Source organism: Falco rusticolus, chromosome 8 (genome assembly GCF_015220075.1).
Source record: "Falco rusticolus isolate bFalRus1 chromosome 8, bFalRus1.pri, whole genome shotgun sequence".
Taxonomy (NCBI): Eukaryota; Metazoa; Chordata; class Aves; order Falconiformes; family Falconidae; genus Falco; species Falco rusticolus.
In genome coordinates this window covers 32,646,025-32,670,402 of record NC_051194.1, presented here as the reverse complement: position 1 = coordinate 32,670,402, position 24,378 = coordinate 32,646,025, and the positions used below count along the sequence as shown (strand labels likewise).

The 24,378-nt window shown below is 45.2% G+C and overlaps 1 protein-coding gene across 1 annotated transcript in view; it reads right to left on the bottom strand.

Moving 5' to 3' along the window:
- Positions 1 to 18,953, bottom strand: part of ESYT3 (extended synaptotagmin 3) — a 34,292-nt gene extending 15,339 nt beyond the window's left edge. Inside the window, exons 1-7 of the mRNA XM_037398125.1 lie at positions 18,604 to 18,953; positions 12,566 to 12,607; positions 11,548 to 11,682; positions 10,916 to 10,992; positions 4,453 to 4,519; positions 3,740 to 3,829; positions 2,653 to 2,708 (exon numbers count right to left, since the gene is read on the bottom strand). Coding sequence (XP_037254022.1) covers positions 2,653 to 2,708; positions 3,740 to 3,829; positions 4,453 to 4,519; positions 10,916 to 10,992; positions 11,548 to 11,682; positions 12,566 to 12,607; positions 18,604 to 18,888 — 752 coding nt within the window. The 5' untranslated portion in view covers positions 18,889 to 18,953. The remainder of the gene's footprint in view (positions 1 to 2,652; positions 2,709 to 3,739; positions 3,830 to 4,452; positions 4,520 to 10,915; positions 10,993 to 11,547; positions 11,683 to 12,565; positions 12,608 to 18,603) is intronic.
- Between the last annotated feature and the right edge of the window lie 5,425 nt (positions 18,954 to 24,378).

The window sequence follows — 24,378 nt, the reverse complement described above, 5'->3', positions numbered from 1 at the left end:
CTTAGGGTCATGGATTTAGTGGTGGACTTGGCAGTGTTAGGTTTATGGTTGGACTCGATGATCTTAAGAGTCTTTTCCAACCTACATGATTCCATGAAAAGTGTCTATGTACAACTGCACAGGAGCAGAAGAAACTCATGCTTGTGACATTTAGCTTAGAATAAGAGGAAATGGAGAGGACAGTTCAACACCAGAATCAGTCACCGAGGGTGAATGGGGATCACTGTGGAAGGTTATGCTGTCTCCTATCAATAACCTGCATCCAGCCGAGCTGCTCAGAGGAGAATACGAGCGTGGGGCAGCCTCTCAAGATGTCTTTCGATCTTACTCCCTATTGCTCTGCACGTAGTTGCCATTGCCTTGTGGCACACATGGTGCAAGTGCCCACTTGCATGCAGGAATGATCCAGTCTAGGGTTACTAGGGCTGGATGTGAATTCTGCTCTAGCAGCTGGTAAATGATGAATGGGCGTTTGGGCCACATGACGAGACAGTCACACACCCAAACAAGTCATACAAACTCATGTGCCTTCTGGGTTTCCTTAGGAATGCCGACACCAGAGACTAAGGTGAGAAAGGAATCGGAAACTTTCCAAAAAGCATTTCACAGGGAACTCAAGACCTCGAGGTAGTTTGTTTTAGACTTAAAACATGACTCCAGTGCATAGTGCTGTCTGCTCTTGGCCACATGCTGAGACCTTACTGTAAAATGGAAGAAGCCAGCACATCCAAAACAAAATGAGTTTGGCTTGTTAGTTTTGTAGGGTTTTTTTTAATAGAAGACCAAGCAAAAGATTAAGATTCTGTATCTTGGTATATTTTGCACTAAGGCGGCAAATCTTGTTTGAAGGTTTGTGGGCCTTTGGCACACAGATCACACAGGCTGAGCTGAGGGTATGTCTGGCTTTGAGTTCAGGGAACTTTCCAGTCTAATTAAAACTTACACATTTTTAGCTTTTCAGTTAAAATCTTTTCTTTATAATTGCTCTATTTGCATGGTAGGGACAACTAATTTGACCTAGTTCTCCTGAGCAAGAAGTATATGGCTATCGCAGTCATCTGGCAATCTCCAGCTGGTTCATGAGAGGATTTCCACATACAACTCAGTGTGAGCAGAGGAAAACCCAAGATCACCAAATGCCTGAAAGACTTTCATCCTCTTGATAAATCTAGTGCTTATAAGGCAGCTTCTCAGGGTAAGACTGTGCAACAACATTGTCACAGTGCATAGGTGAGGCTGGATTCACACAGAAGGAAAGCCCTCTCCTACTCCAAATGTCAAAACAGGAGCCTGAAAGCCCTTGGTCAGGCTGTTGTTGGCTTTCCTGCAAAAAAAACCCACAGGAAGGTCACAGAATTGTCCCTTCTGTCGAGTCTCAGGGTAGACACAACTAAACACAGCTTGTACGTGAGGACAGACAACTGCATCCAGTTCCTTTACTCTCTTAAGAAAGCCCCATTCATTTGAAAGGGAGAGCTCTTGTTCAACCTGTACTTCAGCCTGTTCATGGTCAGGCATGTTTTGCTCCCAGCTTTCATGTGCAGTGCTGATGAACCAGCAAGGGTTTCTGTGTTCAAATCCCTGTGAGAGAATCAGGGAGTGAAAATTTAGGACACCAAATTTGCACTTAATTATATGAGAGGCTGTAGGTTGGACCACCTACATACCTTCTCCCTGCAAGGATTAAGGAAACCATGTTAGAAAAGGACAGATTAATTCCTCTGATAAAAACCAGAGCTCTCGGGGCAAACTTCAGGGCAACAGGCCACTCTGGCCTCAAATTAAGAGAAAAAGAAAGCTTCCTCTTGCTCAACATCAAAGGTCTTCAGAGGCCCTTTAATGCATAAGCTGGCACCTGAAGTGGCCATCCACTTCCGAAGAGTCTGCAAACCATGAGCTGCAGGCGAAGAGAGAGGAACAGAAGTGTCTGCATTTGCATTGTGTCTGCATTTAAAGGGAGAAGGGCAAAGGCTGAGTAACCAAATATATTTTGTTCTTGCGTAACAATATTTTCTGCTTACACTGAGGAACAAGGACAAAGTGAATCTCCAATCTGGAGAAAATTTGAAACTTACAGTACTGAAAACTGCTAAGATTTTCATCGTTGCTGTGCACGTTTTATGTACAAGATCAACCCAAGGGGCACTGGGGAAAAGCTACATTTTCTGGAGAAGTAAAGAGCAAGCAGATTACACAGAAAGAGAAGAACATTTCCCCTCATAAATCTGGTATGGTTTTCTTTGTCAGAGGGACTGCAACTCTGTGATGCCTTACCTTTTTTTTTTCATTTTAAACTAAACAAATATAAGCACAGACTGCCCGTCACCTAGATCTACCTCATGTACCTTTGCAAGTAACTGCCACACAGGAAGTGGAAGGGTTTGTTTTTTAGTTTATAGGCTATTGTAGGTTTTGGAATTTACTATTTCTACCCTAAATGCAATGAAGCGATTGAAACAATTTTGACAGAATGTAAAAAAGCACCCTCCTCAGGTTTTGCAGACTCCACAGTCAGGTGTGATGGGATGAGTATCAGCACAACACCTTTTACACAACACTTTTGACAACAGCTTTGATGATGACTGAAGAACCCCATCCCAACTTCCAAAGGCTTTTTAAAAAAGAATAAAGTGAAGGAAAGTAGACACTTACTTAATCCCTGGGACATCCAGAAGGTTGGTCATGCCTGCCCAGTTGATTTCCAAGTGCTACAACAAGATCAGGGAGAAAAAATGTATAGGACCATTAAAATTTATTTCAGAAGAAATGTAGAATTTAAAGGGGAAGTAAATGCTTCTAAAACAAAGCCACTGTTTAAAGCAAGCAAAACCAGCACTAGTAAGTGACTGCATCTGTACATTAGAACCACAGCTGATATCAATTCCTTTATCTATTTTACCTGCCATACCGGAAATGAGGTTATGACTGGGACTTATCCTGCAAGCACAGGGAAAGACAGCATTCAGCCTCTAGCAATGGCCACTGGCAGATGCCCTGGGGTCAAGCATAATAAATCCAACAGCTCTGCCTAGACTTTGAAGTTGTTTCCTCGTCCTTTCACTTAGGGGTTGGCCTATGCCCTGAGGCAGGGAGATTTACAAACACCACCTGACTTCTGGAGCCTGTATTTCTATTCACCCAATAAACAAAAAGCTTTTTTTTCATGGGCTAAAATAATGCTACTACATCTAAACACAAAACCACCTCATTCAAGATCAAAAATGGATGACTTCCATGAAGTCAAGCAGAGCATAACCCACAAACAAGCAAAGCTGTGTGCTATAAGATAACTGGTACTTGTAAGACTAGACGGTTTCTCATCTTTTATTAGGCAAGTGACCTTAAACAGGCAAGCTTTCAAAGCATGACCATGACAGCATGGTCTCCAAGATGACTGCATTTAAAATCTACAAATGGGAAGATTTAAAATCCACCTGGCAGGAGCCTTGCAGCAAGGAAACAGCTCCTGGAAAATCCTCCCATTCTCAGAGTGAAGCAAGTAAATTTTCAGGTACTACTACAAAAGAATTGGGCAAATTCATTCCTGTCATCTCAGAGTTCAAGAGCAGCACTGAACAATCAGGAATTTGCTATTCAAACACCTGTGCTGTGAGGCACTCGCAGTTATGCAGTTTGGGTTACCAGTGACAGACAGCTTGTGCCACTCACTGAAGACCTATCCACGCATGAAGACAGACCAAGATGCAAGACTGCACAGTGCAGCTCACTACTGACTCACCGGTTTCTGGATAAAAAACAAGGTCACCGCTCCAATAAAAGGTGCATCAGTTAGAAGAGGTTCCAGTATCACCCGCAAGGTCCCATACAACTGCAAAGAGAATAAACCAGGGAAAACTGAGCCTGAAGGTACCCTCAGGACACAAATTTCAAAAATGTGAGCTTCTCAATGATGGAGATAATTTTAAAAATCCTACTTGAAGTGATTTTATTTAGAATTTAATAACAACAATAACCTCCTCCCCCTCAGATCATTGCTACTGATATCAGGCAATCCTTTCTAAGTTTGTGGAGTCTCTCTGCAATCCCGATTGCCATACAATGGAATCACCTCCCTATTAGCTTTCAACATTGCAAGAACAGCTTGTTAGTCTAACCTACACCAGTTTACAAACACCCTGGCAGAACCGGCTCTTCTGAAGTTCTCTACCAAGATGCAGCTCCTCTGAAGTCCAGTGGCAGAAGCTGGCCCACATGAGCTCGTGCTCTAGCAGTGACCCCGTTGAAGAGTTGCACTAAGAAGCTTAAAAGTGGTATTTACATGCTTTCCACGGAAGGCATCGTTTCCCCAGCCCACACACAAGGAGATAAAGCCAATCCATCCCAAGCCTGCTAGCTGGTGGTTTCCCAGTTAGTGCCATGACCTCCCCACTGGGACACTGTTACCTCCTGCCACACACAGCCTTGAACAGACAATGTTAGCGCTGCACGCACCTGTATGCCTTTCACTCCAAGATTAAATTTCGATATGTCCATGTGAATCTCACAGTCCCCTATGTAACTGAAAGAAAATTCTCACATTATTCCACAGTTTGCAACAGTCCAATGAGAAATTCTGAGCTGTATAGGGTATAAATGAAATTAGTTTTAATGACTGGCAACATGACCCCAACAGGCAGAGACAGATCTTCAAGCAGCTGAAAAGGGAAAGCTGAGCACATCAAACAAGGGTCAGATTTTCACAAGAGAAACCCTGCAGTCAGCTGGGTTATTGATCTACCTGCAAAATGTCAAAGCAACATCTGTATTTCGAGGTTACTTTTCCATTCTTAAGACTGGCAGTTGGCTGAGGCAAGCTCGCTCCAAGGAGGGGATCGATAGGCTCATTAAAAATTCAGTGTCACAGCAATTGCCCTCTTGCACCCTTCTCAGCCAAAGGCTTGATCCTACCCCACAACTGGGTGACCCAGCCCCCAGGCTGATGCAGACCCATCCTGCCATGACACATGCAGTCCTCACCTTGCCCACAACAAAAAAGCCCATACATCACCCTTGCGCACAACCCAAAAGCCCACTTGAAGGGCAAATTCATCACTAAAAATAACCTGGTTTCACTGAGGCTGAATTAAAAGGCAATGACTTAGATCAGATTTTGGTCAGTTGCCATGGAGAACATCAGGCTCTAAATAAAACAAATGCCGAGCGCAAGTGCGGTACTTTTGCAATTTGGAAACCACCTTAGACTTTTTAAAAGTACAAACATCACCTTATGCAGCAACCCATAGCCACTCCCCAGGGAGCAGAACCTAGAAGATTTGTTGATGCCTCTGGCAGAAAACAATTGAGAGGAGCTACCAAGTATCCTTTCAGTCCTCTGAGAAATAGCTCTTTTTGGATGCAGACACACAAACACCCTGCAGGTAAGGCAGGGTGTAAAGGTACCACAGCACAGTGAATGTGCTGTGCTTGCCACCTGCATGCATAATTTCACCCCATGAAGAAAAAGGACAAGATTTTTTGCTCTGACCACATGTATACGGACAAATGGTGCTGCAGTTACCATGAATTCACACTGTAATTTGCACACAGATGGATTCCCCCCACAAAAAAACTGCCAAGAACATGTAACCCTGTGAATTTTTCTCCATTTTTGCAAGCAAAATTATCAAATATTTGTTTACAGATAAGTCACTTAGCAGAATTTTAAAAGCACATAACTAACAAAGTCTTTAATGTTAGAACATTCTCATTTCTTAAATAACCAACCTCACAAGCCATGCCAAAATTAACACAGTGTTCCTTATAAGCTAGTCACATAATTAAACTTATTTTTACATTTATTAATTTCTAAAATTCTGACATTATCACAGCTCATTACACTGGGTGTTAGAAGAGCTTTGTCACAATAAAAGTCTAAATGAGAAGCCAAAATGAGTTCCTCAGTTTGCAGTAGTTAATCCAAGAGGATTTGATTCAGCTGTTGCCAGTATCCAAGACAACAAATAATAGTTGTGGTGTTTCAATTTACAACCTTTATGCCTTTCCATACAATCAAAAACTCTTCGCACCCAGTCCTAGATGTCTCTTTTCTCCAGTAACACTTCAATACATGCAATTGTGTTTTAGAGTCTAGATGTCAGAGTAGTCTTTACCCCTCTTATCAGAGCCTGAACCTTCAATTATCCTTAAGACTGCTTCATACAGGCATGACCCCCACGCCAGGGTGCCTGGTTGGAAGGATGCACTCCGTTCATTTGTTTTACTCCTCATTTGCAGTCCAGGCTGCTCATGCTACCGCCTGCCCCCTTTGCTCAGTGTAACCTGGCTGTGCTCTCTGCTGTCCGCCCCCAGACCGCACACCTGAGCCAAACTCAACTTGACAAGCAAAAGCATGTAGGGCTGAGCCCCTCTGCCACTACCCACAGGACCAAGCTTTACCCACCTGTGAAGGGTGGAAGGACCACCCATTTCTCTCCTAAATCACCTATTGCACCAGGTGGTGCAGATAAGCATGCCTGTGCCATGGATGAGAACTGGAGAAGCTTGTACGAGTGCGTATCTCTTCTGTACTTGGATGGAAATGCCGTGTTTATGATACAATGGTAATCCACTGGCTGAAGGGAAGGATGCTACAAGTGCACACACTGACAAGTCTGACTAACCTGGGTGTCTACATCACCCTTCAGAACAGGCACATGCAATTCCTCCCTGCGAAGTACCTCCCCATGGGCCCCATCTTCTCACTGGCCCGCATGCTAAAAGCCCCCTTCGGTCTGGCCTCCTCAAGTGCTCTGTAAAGCAGGCTACTCCTTAGTCTTTGGACTTGGGTAAATAAGCAAGCAGAATTAGACAAATAAGAGAGATAAGAAAACGTGACCAAGTACCACAGAGTATGAGAGAAACCAGACTACCTCTGCCTTTCCCTTTTGCCTGTCAAGTCAGGCTCCTCAGGGCAGATGTTCCTTTTCTGCTCAAGACCAATAAGATTCCAAAACGCTTTTAGTTTAAGATCCTACAAAATTAGTTAACCCAAACTCCACCAAAGCGCCAAGTATTGCTGCACACTTCCTCTTTTGACTACTCTCTCCAGTCCTGCACTAGATGACAGAGACTGTCTTTCCCAATTTGAAAACCTGCCAGTTAGGGAGTCCAGAGATCGCCTTTTAAAGTAAATTACAATGCATACATTTGTTAATACATATTATTACACTATTTTTCTGTGACATCTCATGTACTGTAAATGCCACAGAAAAGAAAATTCAAAACATTTCCAACAAAAAATGATTATCATTGCTAAATCAGATCAATGAAATAGGAAGCAACTGGATTGTGAGATACTCTCTGGGAGGTAACAGTGCCTTCAAATACTTTGAAACTCCGATGATTGTAGCCAATGATTACATGGCTACACAGCAGCTCAGGCAATTGCAGAATTAGTGGGAAGGAAAGCAGTTGTAGGAGGTCAAGTGGCTGCACTTGAAAACTCCCCATTTTGAAAAAAGCAGTTTTGGAGAATATTTCTGAAATGCTTTGACTTTAATTCATTTGGAGAACGCAACTGTCAGCTCCCTACGCTCAGGGGACAGATCCATGATTTAGATCTACGGCAAATTGTTTGCAGATCCCAGAGCACTTGCCAGTTTATTTCCAGCTGGGATGTCATATTTCAGATTTGGGGATTTCAAATCCCAATCTAGTGGGGATTTTACATTTCATTTAGCCCCTGCAAGAATGCTGATACTTTCTTATGTGTCATGTGAAGGCTGTAGTTCAGGTATGAATACAGACACCAGCACCTTCAGACAGATAAATGACAAACTTCATCTGTACAGAAGACCTGAGGGTAAGCGGCGATCATCTCAACATTTCTGTTCCGTTCTATAAACTGTGACAAAATGTACACAACTTAATTTACACCAATCGGGTGCATCATCTCAGGAACCAAGCAAAAGCTTTTGAAAGATTACATACAGCATCCTTCCTTCCCTTTGCCAAAAGGTCCCCGTGCCTCACAAGTAATCAACTCTGAGCCTTGGTTTTCCTGCCAAAAAAGCAAAGTATAGTCCTCTCACATGGGAGAGACAAGACTGTAATGAGACAGTGCTCTACATAACTATTCCCAATGCTCTGATGCTATGGACATATAAGCTGTTGTTAATAGATTTAATTAAAGCAGCTTCTCAAGTTCCTTTCGGTAACTCCATGCAATACCAGATGTACTGCATCGCTGGCTCTGCTGGCAGCTACTGCCCATACAAGTAAGGGCCCTCTCAGTGCTATTTTTCATAGTTCCAAAGCAAAGGATGTGTTAAACTTGTGATGTAACATCACAAATTGCAGAGCAAAGGAAGCTCTTCTTCACACAGCACAGACCTGAACCACAGCATTCGCACTGGATGATGTTGCAGAGATCAGGAGCACAGATCAAACAAAATACTTTGTGGACCATATATCTACAAGTGGCTATTAAAACTACACAAATGATTCCATACAGACCACAAAGGAAGGCTAAGAAGGAAAGTTTTTTTTCCACTCCTGCCCTCTTCCTGTGTTTTTCCTGGCCAGGTCAGAGACTCTGGGTTTCAAAGACTAGTTGCCTCCTCGATAAAATTGGGGGTGGGGGGCAGATCTCTCTCCTCCTGTACTGCTGTGAGACTGCAAGCAAGCTGCATTTACAGAGCATGCCAAGATTTCTGGAAGCAAGACACTGCCTGACACAAAGGGTAACTCAGCAAGCACTGGAGCAGAGCAGAGCTGCTGCCAAGGCAGGGGTGCTGCCCACCAGGATAACAGCACCCTGTGTGAAGCGGATGCTCAGCCTTCCCTGCTGCTGCCCAGGTCAGTGCTGCGTGCAGTGGTGAGCCAGCCAACAGGTCACACTCACGTGGGCTCACCAGTAAGGGAACTCCCACAAAATTACAGCTAGCAAGCACCAAGGCAAAGGAGTCACGTTTATAAGATGCAGACATGTTAATCCTTTAATGTCCACCGTAACATAGCTACGCTTCCATGAAGCCTAACCCAAAAGGAGATAGCCAGTCACTGTGGTCCCAGCACTGCAAAGTGTGCCACACTGGAACTCACAGCCCATCACTCTTCTCCAGAGCTGTGATGCCGGGATACAGCTCTGTGGGCAGATCCAGTCATTTAACCCTCACCAGCGTGCAGCAACCAAGAGGTGGTTGCAAAGGGCAGCAGCCTCACATGCGGACAGATCAAGTCCATCTCCTCTAAGCAGCTCTTCTCCCAACACCAGCTGCACTAGTGCAGACACTCACTGCTATCCGTGTGGCTAAGACAGCCTGTTTTGTAATGGGGGTTTGCCTCACTCCAGAAAAGTGGACGACCCATCTCTCCGATGAAACAAAAAAAAAAAGGGGGCAGGAAAAAAAACCAACAAAACACATGTTCCTTTGACAATCCAGAAAAAGGCAGGTAGATAACACCCCTGCTCCCTAGATTTGCTTCTGCCCACTCCTGGAAGTAATACACTACCGCCTGCAGACACTGTACAATGCACAAAACCTAACTTAGTTGCAGAAACTGATGTTAATGTATTAACGTAAGAGAAGCTGGGTCCTTAACATAGCCCAGGAGAAGAGACGCCCATCAGAGAGACAAGGTAGTTTGAAGACTCCTGTGTGAATACAGAAAATACTAGGTTATCAGATGGCAGTTCAGGTGAAGTTTGCATTAGGATGAGGAACAAAATTGTTTGGCCAGTTTGGAGATGCTGATGGGTCTGCCAAAGGGACAGGAACGAAGAGGTGGGGGAATCCCTCTGCAGAGGATTGTAAAAGACAGTAAAAATGAGTATGTGGGAGAAGCAGCCTAGAGTAGTTTAACAGACAATAGCAGTAACCTCCTGCAGAGCCTTAAAGGCATCAATTCCCTCGATCTGAATGTGGAAAACACAAATGATTTGCCAAAGGCCCTGATCTGGCTATTACAAAGAGCACTTCACTGAGAGCACTGAAGCACGACATGTTCTGGCTCAAAATCAAGCATGTCATTTTGCAGGGAGCGATGGTGCTCTGCCAGGGCTGAGGGATGCTGCCATGCCATTGCCACATTAAGCAGCAGGCACAGTTCTGAGCAGCTCTGTGCTGTTGCCAAGACAATCCGTAACTTCACACTGCTTTTTCCTACCATGAAGAAAAGCCATTTAAATTAGGCATCTCAATTGCTCACTAACTTACAGAGCTACAGCAGCATGCAAGTGGTAATTCCCGCAGTAATTCCATTCTCCAGGCTAAACCAGGAGAGAGTTCAGCTCTGCAGTGGCTCTGATGTTAACAAAACACACAAGCTCATTCAAAACAGCCTGGGAGGTATCAAATGTTTTATCTAATTTTGTTGTTGTTGTTAACAGAGCTAGAGGCAGTTTTCTGCTCAGAACAGCTGTAATCAAAAAAAGCAAATGTGTTGGGTGGCACATGGAACAAATGGTGAGTAAAACAAGAGGATTAATCCAGGGGAAGGAATTAAAAAACAAATAGTGCAAGTAGTTCTGGAAGAACGGGAGAGGTTGGACTGAAGAGGAACGATACTGGGGCCAGACAGACCAAGTGCCTCCATGCCCGAGAGCTGTCAGAGCTGTCAGAACAGGAAATACAGTTCCAAAACTTGGGTTCTTCCTGCCATGCAAAGCCAAGGGGCACATCCTTATACCATGGCAGCAGTGCTAAGCCAGAGTAGGTAATACCCAGACCTGCACAGGTGACACTGCTTTCTGACTTACAGGCTGATGCACAAGATCCCTTTCTCTAAGTATTCAGGACATCCAGCTGGGGGACAGATTATCTCATATCATTCTAGGTTTAAATAAGATAAGGAGCCCTCCACTTCATGCTGATTTTAGTGGACCGAATGTCCAGTCCTGCATGACAATTCACACACAGGTGTCAAGTGGGCAGTGAGTTAAGAACCGTCTACATAATCGATGATGCAATGTTACCATATCTGCAGGTCTAGGATAACTTGTCTTCTATCAATTTCTTTGGTGTACACTTTTATTCCATTGATTCTAGGGCACTGAAATAAAGACAAATAAGATACAACATAGTTAATATCTTTTCAATTTAAGTCCAAGCAAAAAGCCCTACTCATTTCAATCAATTTGAGTACAGAAGCATTCATTAAAGACTTTGCACGACTGCATGTAAAGTACGAGTAAACCACACAAGTTTTTCCCTTAAAGAGGCAGTGTGAACAGCCTTGGCATTCCTCAAATACAGGGCTGGCTGCAAGCAGCACATGCTGCAAGCCTTCAAAGCACTGAAAACTCCCGTCACAAGTGCGTTACAAAAACGTTAAAAAAATGTAAAAAAACCCCATGGAGACATGCCCCTTTTTGTATCTCCAGTCCCAGGATACTGACAGCCAGTGGGAAGGGATGTGTGTATCTCCTATATGATCTTTCTTTCCTTCATGGTGAAGATGCTCAAGTCAACATGAGGAGGGAACACAGGAGGCTGTAGTGTTGTACCAATACCATTTTGTTAAATATTCAGAGCTGAACAGACTCCCCTTGCATCTGAACTTTTCAGAAAAGATTGAACTGCAAGTGTTGCAAAGGATTCATATTACCTTCTCGCCAAAGTGGATCTTGGTAAAGGTGCATGTTTTCAGATGTACATTCTTTGCTCTGATTTTTGGTTCAAGAACTTCTTTAAATGTTTTTTCCATGATTGTCCCAAAGTATGGCCAAGCCTGTACAAGGACCTAAACAATAGCAAAAGTGGAAACACACTCAAGATTCTTTGTGTAAGACAACTTTTGTTGAGAAACAGACACACAGATTACAGAATGCTCAGCTATTAATGTCTGTCATTTTAAAATACTATGTCACATTTGTGCTCATAAGTCATCCCTATATAGGGATCCACCTCAGTTCCTCAGAAAAGGAATTTGTTTTAGGAACCAAAATGTGAGTTTTCAGCACCATAGAGTCTATTGACTGCTTCTGACCACAGGGGCCGAGCCAGCAAAGCCCAGGGTTAAATTCTCTAAAGCACAAGTCCCTAATTACTCTTAAATGTCATGAAGTTCCGGAGTTAGGTTTATTCAGATAGGAATAAGATGAGCTTCTACATCAAGAAGAAAGCTTGCTAGAAACAGGATAGTTACTGGATGTGAATTTGCAAGTTCAGCTGTTTTGCTGTTCACAGAGTCCAGTTCCAGCAAGAGCTTGACGACACCTGCTGATGAGAGCACCCACTTCAGAGCTCTCTGGGAACCTCTCTGGTAAGAGAAGATGACACTGCTTTTGCTAAAATAATAATAATAATACATACACACACACACACATATACACATACATATATATACACACATACATACACTTGGTTTTAGGGTTTTTTTTAATCTCAGAACGAAGCATTGTGGTCAAACTCTAACTTATATCAACCAGGTACACGTTTGGCTCTCACCAAAACCACAGTGGCATCTCTGTACTTAAGTGGCTCCAAGACTTAAGTACAGACATTGATATGGTTGAACCATATTGTAGTGAGCTCATAACTTCCTCAAACTTGGCCTGCAGAGTTTGTGCTGTGATACAGCTCGGAGCAGATGACCTCACAAACCGGAGTTCAGAGCTCCTCACCTTGTTCAGCCACTCTGCTCGTTCAACATCAGGGAAGTGAACCTGCATGCAAAGAAAAATACAGTGAGTGGCACATGCCATCTATTCCAGCATACTTTAACAAATGCAAAAGATACCACGGAGTGTGGAACAAGTTTTAGAGTAAGCAGAGATCCCTCTGCCCTCATACATACATCCATTATAATTTACTACCTCCCTGAAAAATTGTAAAAGGCAAATAAAACAGTAAAAAAAACCAATCGAAGGCAAAAGAACACACGTGCACTGATGTACCAGTGTGCTGCTAGGCACATTTATATGATTAAAGCAAGTGTCATATCCTGTTTGTGACGTAAAGCAGTATTACAGATTCCTCATCCTTCTTTTGGTCATACCTTGGGAAGCCACGAGAACCTGCTTCCTTTCAAGATCACAGGCTGTGCTGGACCTGTTTCCTGCACCAGCTCACCTCAACCAGGACACTGCACTTTGGAAAACAACAACCTGCTTAGGAAATTCAGTGTATTGGTTGTGGCAGCATTTCTCCACTAACACAGTGCCAATGGCTTCAGGGAAAAGCAGCACTGTCAGAGTTCAAACCTATTAGCATACACTATCATGTGTAACAGTCCCGCGTTTTCACCTCTCAGAGCTTTTTGAGATACTAAGGACAACTAAAATGTAGTCACTTATGCATCATGTTTTCATGTGCATACATCAAATGCCAGCAAGAAGTGTATATGTTCATTACAAAATCCCTCCGGTTTCCTGAAGTAAGAACTTGTTTGATCACCACCAGGGCAGTAGGATACAAGTCTGCTCTCAAGTAACTAACCAGTCTCTCAGACCTCACACCAAGAAGTTGCTGAGTGATGAGCCACGATCACCTTTACTACAACCACACATTAGTCTTATAGATGTGGTATCTTCAGCCAGTGCTACAAGCTGGTAGCAGGGGAAGGATGGTGCAGCAGCTTCTCAGAATGGACATTTGGGCCCTGCTCTGCTCTACAAGAGTGCAGGAACACAAAAGGACTCTTTCAGCCATCATCTAGCCAGATAACAGTAATTGGGTAGGACAATACATTGCCTCCTTATACAAGAGCTGTGAATCACACTCTTCAGTCAAAGGCTTGCCATTTAATTCAGCAGCTTTCAAAGGTGCTCAGAGTCATTCAAATGGAATGGACAGAAGCTTGCCTTTTATTCCAGTTTCACAGATGATTTCAGAACCCATTTTCCTTGCTCAAATAATGCTTCAAATTATCTCCTATTACATAAAAAAGTGATATTACCATATACTCCATAAGCAACTTCTTTTGATGCTCTACATAGCACGTTTTCCATTAAATAAGACAACGAAAATTCACAGAAAGGTCAGCCTACCCAGCTCTATTTGCATGATAAAGTGAGAACACAGCACCAGAAGGGACAATCAATACTGATCAACCACTGCTGACATTTTACAGTAAGATCGATTATGTGAACCGGGGGACCTCCACTTCACCTGCCAGACTTTCATCTTTCACCAAAAGGTCCTCCATCACGGCACATAAACCCCAGGTAGCCTGAAGGCAGCTGGTCCCCAGCTCCAGTGCAACTTCCAAGCACCAGTGTCCCACAGCATTTGTGCCAGAGCTCTGGATCAGTCACAAGTAGGATAGAGCAGGGGTGGTAGTAGCATGGTGAGCTGTCCTTCAGAAGACCTTACAGTGAAGAGAGGATGTGACCCAAGAGGAAGGACAGACCAGGACTCAGGGCCATAGTTAGGCCACCACATCCCAGTGAGAAAGTTACAGCCCATGTGTGAGATCCACCAACGTTAAGGGGAGAAATGCAGCACAAAATAAACCACTAAAGTTGGCTGGGATTATTCACTAGAGCCAAAGCTGCTAGAGATGCAACTGCAAGAGGTGACCAAAAAGCAAGATGGTGGCTAAAGAGAGCTGGAACAGCACAGAGGAGCATCAGACAACAGGCAAAAACCATGAGGAGGCAGCAGCTAAACCCACCTTAAGAAAAAACAAAACCGAATTCACTATTTGAGCCACAGACACCCAAAGCAGACAGCCCACAGCAAACTCCAAAAGCAACCGCAATGAATCACGTCCCAGTGTGTCACACCACAGGTTGCTGCGATAGGATTAGCAGCCATTTGTGGTACATTTCCATCCTGCTTGACACCCCCTCATTCACGTGTCTGCAACACGGCTCCTACCCAGGCACTCTGTGCCTCAGTTTCCTTTGGCAGACAGAAGAAATAGCACTGCTGTAACTCTGTGGTACCGCAGACCACCAGGAGCTCCTTGGCTAACACAACAGGGCTCCCACCCAGGCAAACACCACAGAAATTGGCCGACTACAGGTCTCTGGTGAAAACCAGCTTTCTGCCTGTTATGAAAGGCCACCAAATTTCAGTGGGTTCCGAATACCAAAGGTCAGCTGCACTCAATGGCGCAAATTCAGTGTGCAGTTCCGCAGAAGCAGAGCTAGGTATCCAAAGTGTTGCATCCACATTATCCCCTGTCCAGGAAGATATAAAGCTCTGAGCCAAGCCTTTCATACCCACAGGGTATTCTCATAATGTGCAAGTCCTGATAGGAGAGGATGGGCTCTGCTCTATTTCAGTCCAGTGATACCACCAAGCTCTGTTCTTGACCCAACAGCTTACTCCAAGAACTTACTGTGTCCTAATATGTTCTGGAAAAAAACCAGTTGGAGCTCCATACTTTCTAATCACGTACTCTGGACTTCAGACTCACTTCTGACCCTTACTACTGGTGAGAGCCCTAGCAGCAAGGTCTTGTCCTCGAGTTTGTCATCAGTACAGCACAGATAAGCCCAAAACACCTCCTACTAAGCCCAGAACCAGCCACCAAGAGCTGCCAAAGTTAACACTGTTCCAGAATAAGACTTAATCCTGTAGCCTTGGGCAAGTCACACTATCAAAATCAGTTTCACCCATCTACAACAGAAGGCATACTTGTGCCAATATTTCAGGAATGCTGCAAAAATTACTTAGCATTTGAAAAGAGCTTTGAAGATCAAAAACGCCAGGTAAGGGCCAATTACCAGCAAGTAAAGAAAATGTGTAAGTTTCTGCATGGCTCCACCTTGCCCTGGAGCTGGCCACAGCAACTACCATCGTGATAGCAAAAACTGCAGCTGACAACAGTGCCATTCTGTTCAAATACAGCACAGGAATCTATCCATTGGGAGCAGGGTGGAGGGTGTTTGTTTGGGTTTTTTTTATTTTAAGGAATGGGGGTTTAGCTCCCTGTGCAGGGGTGTTGTCTAAACAAGCCTTTTGCACAAACCAGGAGTCAACAGGCAAAGTTTTAAAAGGACTGCTCTGTACCCGGTAACACTCATTTCTCCTGGTGAAATGAGTTTAACATCAGGAAGAAATCCAGCATACTTGGATGTTCTCACCTGCAACCTACCAAGAGCTGATAGAGCAACACGGAGAAGTCACCACCATGGTCCCCCAGGAGCCAGAACAAAGGTAGAAGCCCAGCTACCTCTGCCCCAGGCACTGGTTTTACAGGAGTCATGCTAAAGGGTGCCCAGGCTCAAGTCAGAAAGCCTCATCTCTCCAGGACACAGATCTGACTCTGCTCAACATGAGCAGGTTTCCAGCCTGGTTTCCTAAGGAAGCACAGTCTGCCCACGTAAGCTGTCTAGCACAGGAATGCCTCTATTCCAAACTCACTGGCTGGTTTCAGCCAAGAAACTGGTGCTGCAAAATAACCCTGCAATTTCCCTGAAACAGATGGCTAAGTAGATGAGGGAAACCCTCCCAGCACCCAGCACCCCGCCCCCCCCCCCCCCCCCCCGGAGGAAAGGCTGGAATGTAAATGCATCTCCTAACAATTGATACCAGGGCCCAGCAGAACCTGAGTCACATTTGAAGGATCCACTGCACTGCTCTTAGGGAGAAGGGTTTTTAACCAGCAAGCACAATCAGTGTTTAGTCTTCACTCTTCACTGGACAGATCCTCCTCATTTTACTACAGGGCACGCAAGGAGACAACTATTTACCCATCCCCTAAGACACTGCCATTGCTTCACATCAACAGAACCTTTCCTAGGATTACAACAGGGCAAATCCAACCCATGCTCTCCTTTGCCTGAATTGTGCTCCTACTCCCACCTCTGCATGACAGGAGAGAAGAACACAAGGGACATTTTTAGAGATGTTTCAGTTGAAGGCTCATGAACATCGAGGCCAAGAAGAAAGTCAAAAAAAGGTGACACCACAGAGAATAAACTGAATAGACAGCAGATAAGAATCAGCCTCCAAGACTGGCACAGAGGAGAAGAAGATCAAATCAAAGAAGGCGATATAGAAGGAAGATTAAAACTGAGGACTTAAAAGATCACACAAAAAGTACAAGTGTGGTGTGGAAGTAAACACCAACAGATGAAGAACAAAAGTTACCAACACAGGAAAGCAAAGGAGGAGAAGCAGCAACACCGATAAAAGCTAAAACTAAAAGCACATGGTGCAGCCCCTTCATCCTTAGGTCCTCTCCTATATCAGGCCTTCTGGCAGCTAGCTCCAAGAACTCACAAGTCAGGAGCTAGGCCTCTGAGCAGAGGGACTCCATCTTCCCCGTCAGCACCCACTAGGCAGTGGGAGACAGCAGTGGGATCCCCCTTAAGCCTTCCCTTCTCCAGCAGGAGGCTGAACAACCCCAGCTCTGTCCGCCTCTCCTCACACCCCAGGTGCTCCAGCCCCTGACCATCCCAGTGGGCTCTGCTGGAGCATCCCCATTTGTCAGCACCCCCTGCTTGGGGGACACTGCGTTTCAAGTACAGGGCAATCGATAACCTTCCACCAATCAACCACAGGCCCACGCACTAATAAAGCCTGACACTTTCAACCACAAAACTGAAGAACTTTGAGACAATGTGTGTGTGTGCTGGGGGGGCGCTTCTGATTTTTCAGCACTAAGAGGCTCAGTTTCTCATTACCCAAACTGAGAGCGCTTGAGGATAAAGCACAGCACTGTTCTCACAGCATCAGGGCGAGAGCTGACACCACCACACTCATTAATGCTCTGAGTTGTTTTAAAAGCTCTGTCAATACAAACAAGCAGAAACCTCATTCAGAGACTTCGGTGCCCGGCGGGAGGGAACATGTGCAGGGAGCCACAGCAGCTCTGCTAGGAGACCCTGGCCTCCCTTCTCACCAGTGCCAACTGCTTTCGTTTCCCACACTGTTAAAGACAGCCAAGCGCTGTAGGCTATATAAAACAGTTTGCTGACTATAAATGTCTCAATGCAACACTCCTTACAAATAGACCTCTTTGATATTCTCTTTCTTACAAGAAAAGCATTCCCCTACCAGTCCCTGACATGTTTTTAAATGCTAAGCAAATGACGATGAAGAAAAAAAAACCCTCATCATCCATTTCCATTAGCCAACCAAGGCTACTGCACAAAGAACCAGAGACAAAGAATAAAACGTGAAGCTAGATTTTCAAGTTTCTTCGCTTTAAAACGTAGAGTGGCTAAGAACAAATGTGAAGAACAGAGGCTGGCTTTCCACACCATCAAGAGACAGCTCTTTAAATACTTGGTTTTTAGCAGACAGAGAATATTACGTTTACAGATTATTTTTTTTAAATGACACTGAAGAGAAGAGGAGAAAACATTCTGGACGACAAAATATAAAATCTAAGTACCCTCTACACCAAAACACCTGCAATGCAACAGCACATATGTGAAGGATTTCTCCGGGGATACGGCAGTCTGTTTTCCAAGCACGCTTACAGCAACACGCACATCCCCTGGACCGAACCAACTTCCAGTTTAGCACTCACTGCACCGAGCAGGACTTCACAATCACAGGCGTTACTGCTCGGTCCAAGGCATCACCGCCACCCGTTTTCCTTTGCCCTCCGCCTGCTCGCCACGGGCCACCCCGCTCCCGCCGCCCCGCCGCGCCCCGCCGCCACCAGCCCGCTGGGTCCCGCTCCCGGGGCTCCCGCCGCCGCCGCGGGGGGGGGGGGGGGGGGGGTCGCGGCGCCCCTCCGACCCCCGGAGTCTCTCACCCAAGCCGGCAGGTGCCGGGCGGCCAGGCCCCGGCACACCGCCTCCCGCTCGTCCTCCAGCAGCGCGAAGGCGGCGGCCAGCCGGTCGCGCTTCCACCGCCGGTTGCGTGCCCAGCAGAGCCACAGCGCCAGCCCCAGCAGCAGCCAGCTGCCGCTCAGCCCCAGGGAGCCCGCCAGGTAGACGGGACCCAGGCACAGCAGCGCCCACGCCGCGGACGAGAGCAGCGGCCGGGGCAGGGCGCCCGGGCGCCGGGCGGGGGGGCGGCGGGCGGCCGCGGGGTTCATGGTGCGCGCCGGACCCCCGGGCGCCGCGGGGTCGCCCCTGCCGTGTGCGCAGTGCCGCGCCGCTGCCGCAGCCGCCCCCGCCCGGCGGGGAACCGGGGCAGCCGCCGGCCCGGCCCGGCCCCGCCGCCAGCGCCTCGGCCTGCCCCGCCCCGCCGCGCTACGGCGCCCCCCAGCGAGAGCGCCGCGGGGGCAGGCGGCGGCAGCACGGCCGGGGGGCGGCCCCGCTGCGGCACGTACAGGCGGCCGGGGAGGGGGCGGCCGCCTCGCCCAAGCAGGGAGAGGGGAGCGAGGGAGAAGCCGCGCAGCCGGGGACCCGCCGGAGAACCGCTGCTGGGAAGGGGTCGCTCCCAGCCGCTCCAGGCAGCGCTCGGGTCCGTTCCTGGCAGTGGCCCTCGCTGAATCCCGCTGTGATTGCTTCCTGCTGAACACACAAAGATACCAGGCAGGAACAACCTGTTGGTTCTGGACACTTGCCGCTTGAAGAATAAGAGCGCTTTTTTGCCTCCTCTTTTGATTTTGGTGGGGGTTCAAGTTTTGAAACACTGAGAATTACGCATTAGGGAATGCATCATTATTCGGGAGCCACGAAAGATGCGGTTTTGAGATGCTTTTGCCCCCAGCAGTATCAACTCTATACCTTCCTGTATATGCCTTAAGAGACAGGCTGTAATGGTATGGTCCCACATTGTTTTTCACTGCAGTTTTCCCTGGATCAGGCAAATGCTACTCTTTGTTCAGTGGATAAGTCTGGAACATCAGTGAATGATGCCAGCTTTTATTGTGGTCCCTTTCCAGTACTGGCCGCACGAGATAACAAATGATGAAGCAGACGCAAACCCCCAAGAAAAGGAAGTTGACTGTGGCTGGGGAGAACTAGGTTTGGTCTGTACTTTGCCATGGAATTGATATTTAATTATGGGTCAGTCAGTAAATCAAACAATACTGCAAGTGATCCTCATTTGTATGTTAATCATTGCGCATGACTGATCTGGGATAGAAATCAGTTCAGGCATCTGAAAAAAACAAGCCTTAAACGCCTCACACTAGACAAATGCATGCATGAGACATCAACTATTAACAGATACTTTTGGAAACAAACCCCCCAGTCTTTCCCTTCTGTCAAATAGGATGAGTATGTTCTTCCTGGGGGTGTTGCAAAGATAAATCATTATAAAACACACTTAGGAAAGTACTTCTTTACACGGTGGGCAGTAAACTTCTAGAACTTGGAGGAGGCTGCAGGGTAGACAGTATCAACAGGTCCCAACGGGGATTAGGTAAATTCTCAAACAAGAGGACCCACAGACGTACTCCCTAACGTCAGGGATACAGCAGCTGTGGATGCTGGGAGAGGTGGAGGGGAAAGGACTGCAGGAAATGACTGGGCACATGCTCTCTGCCTAAACAGCAACTTCTGTGCCACCCAGAGCAAGTGGACAAGTGGGCTGACCCCAGGGGGTCTGTTTCTGTTTGTAAAGCTGTGAAGACCAGAAACTGATGGATCTAACAGCTGAAGGAATATCTGCCCTCTTGATAGCATACATTAAAAAACATGCAATGGTTAACTTGCACAACTATATATATCAGGAGATATGCTTGCAAGCAAAAGCACACCTGGTTTTGTGCTGTGACCAGAGACTGAGGCTGACTTGTTATTTATTTTTCCCACTGCCATTTAAAGCTTTGTAAAACATGTTCAGTATGACATTTCAGCCGTGATTCTTCATATGGATAATCTCAGCCCCAAAGTCTGACCTTTGGGAAAAACAGAAACTTCTGAAAAAAAAGGGGCTCTTCTAGTGATTTTGAAGACTTAGAAGGTTGGTTTTGCTACAAGGAGAAGCTATAATGAAAGGTAGATCCAGTGTTCTCCTCCTTAAAATTACTACTGTTACGAAGTTTGAGATATTTAGCTCAAATTTGTAGAGCTATGCAGTTTAGAAGAACCAACAGGTGGCAGCTTATTGAGCAGGAAAAAGTGGGGCTGCACTGAAATACACACTGGCTAATTTCATAAATAACTACAATTTTTTTGTTTTTTCTTGTTCTTCACTCAGCTGATCACAAAAACCTAGGTTCAGGTTAAAGGATAATAAAAGAGCTCCCTCTGTACAAATGATCAGAGCATTTCCAGTCCTGCAGCACAGCCCACAGCTGCTGTTTGGTGAAGGAAATGCTTCCAGGAAAGCAGAACTCCACATCCCATCCTGCACAGTCCCCAAGACCCTGAGCTCGGAAACAGCCACACTCTCTTGGGCACTGCTCGTTCCTTTGCTGCCAACTCTTTACCTTGTGAAGAGACAGTTCCTTTCTAGGTCTAAAGAGGTTTTAAGAACTTCAAAAAATTACACAAATAATACAAAGTTTCTTTAAACTCTAGCTCATACTACTTAAAATTTTAGAAGTTGAACAAAAGAAAAAGGGGAGTAGAACTGAAAAATTACTTTTATCACAATTAGTTACACAGAGAGCTGTTCTCAAACCAAATACCGTGCTCATGAGAACAAGATGAATCAATAACCTTTGAGAGTTCTGTTAACTCTGTTTATGATGGATAGTAGTTACCCTTTAAAGAATAATTGTTTCCTGCGGTTTATCTTAAATGTCAGAGGAAATACTGAGCCACTGATCAAGAGGACAACTTAAGACCTATCGATGTCCTATTGGGGAAAGTATGACCTTGACTGCAGCAGACTACTTTCAAGCACCAGATAGCTGAACTACTTGAAGTCAATCTTATTTTCAATTACAGGGAAATTTCACAACCTGTTTCTCCCAATATACACAGGACAGTCACCAAGGTAATGACCCAAGGCTATTGTTCTGGCCTGTGACAATCTTCACCTCTGATTTAACTTGATTAGATATCACCACTGTAGATTATTAACACTGATAAAAGCATATGTTGTAGCTGATTATGACACAGAGATTTTACAGAAACTGCAGGGCTTTGAAAATGTATTAGTACTAAATTTGCTGTCTCTCAAGCTGGCCATGGTAACTAAGGCAACCCACTTTCAAGGTGGGGAGTTAAGAAAAAACACTGCCAACGCTTTTTTCTTTTAACTACAGAGAATATGCAACGGAATTAATCTGAAACATCAATTTAAGCACATACCAAGCTATCAAGGCTTTACTGAAGATGACTTCCTAACTTAACTTTCTTGTGGCTTCAAGGTTTGTGACCAGTGTGAAATTCCCTCATTGATGCTAGCAAATATTGGAGGTGCACTGCGTCTTTTCTCTGTGCATCCACAGCAAAATAGAAAACACTTATGTAAGGATAAAAACTTACTCCTTGAGTTCACAGAATGACTTCTGTAACAAGACCTGGTTGAAGCAGCTACCCCTTTTGGCACTCCTTGTCACTTGACAAGGAATTATTGTTCAGTTTCCTCTGGGTTCATCCTCTCCATCCGTGTGCTGCTCACCCTGTCAAGCAAAGCCATATCTAGACTCCACCTATCACAGCACAGAAGTCTTGTATCTACTCCTACTGTCTGTTCTCTAAGCAAACATTCCCACCGAGTATGGAGTGCATTCCCCAGGGAAAGCTAGGGCTCCTTCATTCTGTCTGGTTCTGTCCAGAAATTAAATATGAGCTGGACAGCTCTAATGAGCCCCTGTTACATTGTTCGGCCAGGTAGATTATTCTGGCTGGAGCTGTGTAATTTGGTCATGAAAATTACTATGTACATATGTCCCATTTTGGGAATCATTCCTTTGGCATAAAACAATACCAACCTCAAGCCTAGCTGTAGGACACTGACTAGCTAAACCATACCTAATCTAGGACTAACTCGTATTACGTATAAACTTGGTCTGCACTGGTAAAGCTAATGGGATTTCTGCTCATGTGAAAAATAATCACATACAGAAGATTGCAAGACCAGGGCTTTAGTTGGGAATACGTGCAAAGCCAGGCTGGGAGTACATGACCTTTGCTTTTAAGGGCTCCGCTTCACTGTGCTCACTCTCCTATATCGTGCCTTGTGTCTGCCTGGTTCATGGATTCTCACTGCTTTTGTACAACAGGCTGTAGAGAGAGGCACTGAACAGCTGGTACTTTTGGCAATATAACAAAACCAGTCACAGCAATTTATTTCACACATCTACTTGTTCTTTGGGAGGGCACTGCAGTAGTGTGCAGAGTATCCACCACAGGACATAAAAGGGTCGTGTGGCCCAGCGCCCCTTGCTCAGCCTTGCCTTTCTGCCAGCGAATCCCACACTGCTCTGACACTGTGAGTTGCAGTGAACATCTGGGTTAGCAGAGCACTGAGAAAAGCTGTGTCTTGTATACACAAGTAATACAACTGCACAGGTGAGGCATGAGAAAGCAAAAGAATACAAAGCGCAATCTATGATGGTAGCAGAGGGAGGGGAAAAAATATACTCCCCTAATAGCAAGGACAGTATTTTCCAGTGCTTCCAGAGACAGCCTGCAAGTTGGAGCTGTCACTTTCCTGGCTCTGGGTACGATTCACACAAGACACATCAGCGCACGTGTGTCATTGCGGAGCCTGCACGGACCTGTAAGCAGCTGGTGCCACCTGCTGAACACAAAAGCTTTTACTTCAGGAAGGCAGGCTACAGAAAAAAGCTGGAGCAGCACTTAACGGAGGGTAGTTGTGACCTAATCCACCTAGGGGAGATCCCTGGATGCTGTCACAAGGTGGCTTTGCATGCCATTATTGACGTTAGTAAGCAAACCAGAATTGGTAGGTAATTTATAATCCGGATTGAGGAAAAATAATTTCCCACCTGAAAAGTCAAATCTTGCTGAAATTAGACTGTATTTCACATATAACAGAATCAGCAGGGAACTGCAATGAGCCAGGGGAACTTCAGCAACTTTTATAAGTCTGTGCCAAGTACAATTTTTATTATTGTACTACACGTTTTAATCTCAGAAGCACATTCTGTTAAATCTGTTTGTTTTAAATTTTGTCATTGTTCTAACATGAATTTATTCCATTTTTCTGTTTGAGCAATTGTATCTGCAACAGGATCTCTAAGCACAAGTTACAATGTCTTCAGTCTAAAAATAACCCAAGACATTTCTCAGAGGATAAAATATTTTACAGATTTTGTTATGTCAGTTAGTGAAAGGGAAGCAAGAAAAACCTAGGAAAAAAATATTATCCACATCCTTTTAAATCTTTTTCTACTTTGCTGAGTGGAAGAGCATGCTGGTACAGGCTACTGACACATTAGGCTACAAAAATTGCCTTTCAAGTGCATGATGAATTTTCAGAACAAGCTTATCAATAATTTATAGCTTATAGATTACGTATTAGAAAAAAATCTTTCACCAAAAGGGTTGTCAAGCATTGGGACAGGCTGCCCAGGGAAGTGGTTCTGTCACCATTCCTGGCAGTATTTAAAAGATGTGTAGATGTGGCGCTTCAGGACATGGTTAGTGGTGGGCTTGGCAGTGCTAAGTTTATGGTTGGACTCAAAGACCTTAAAGAACTTTTCCAACCTAAA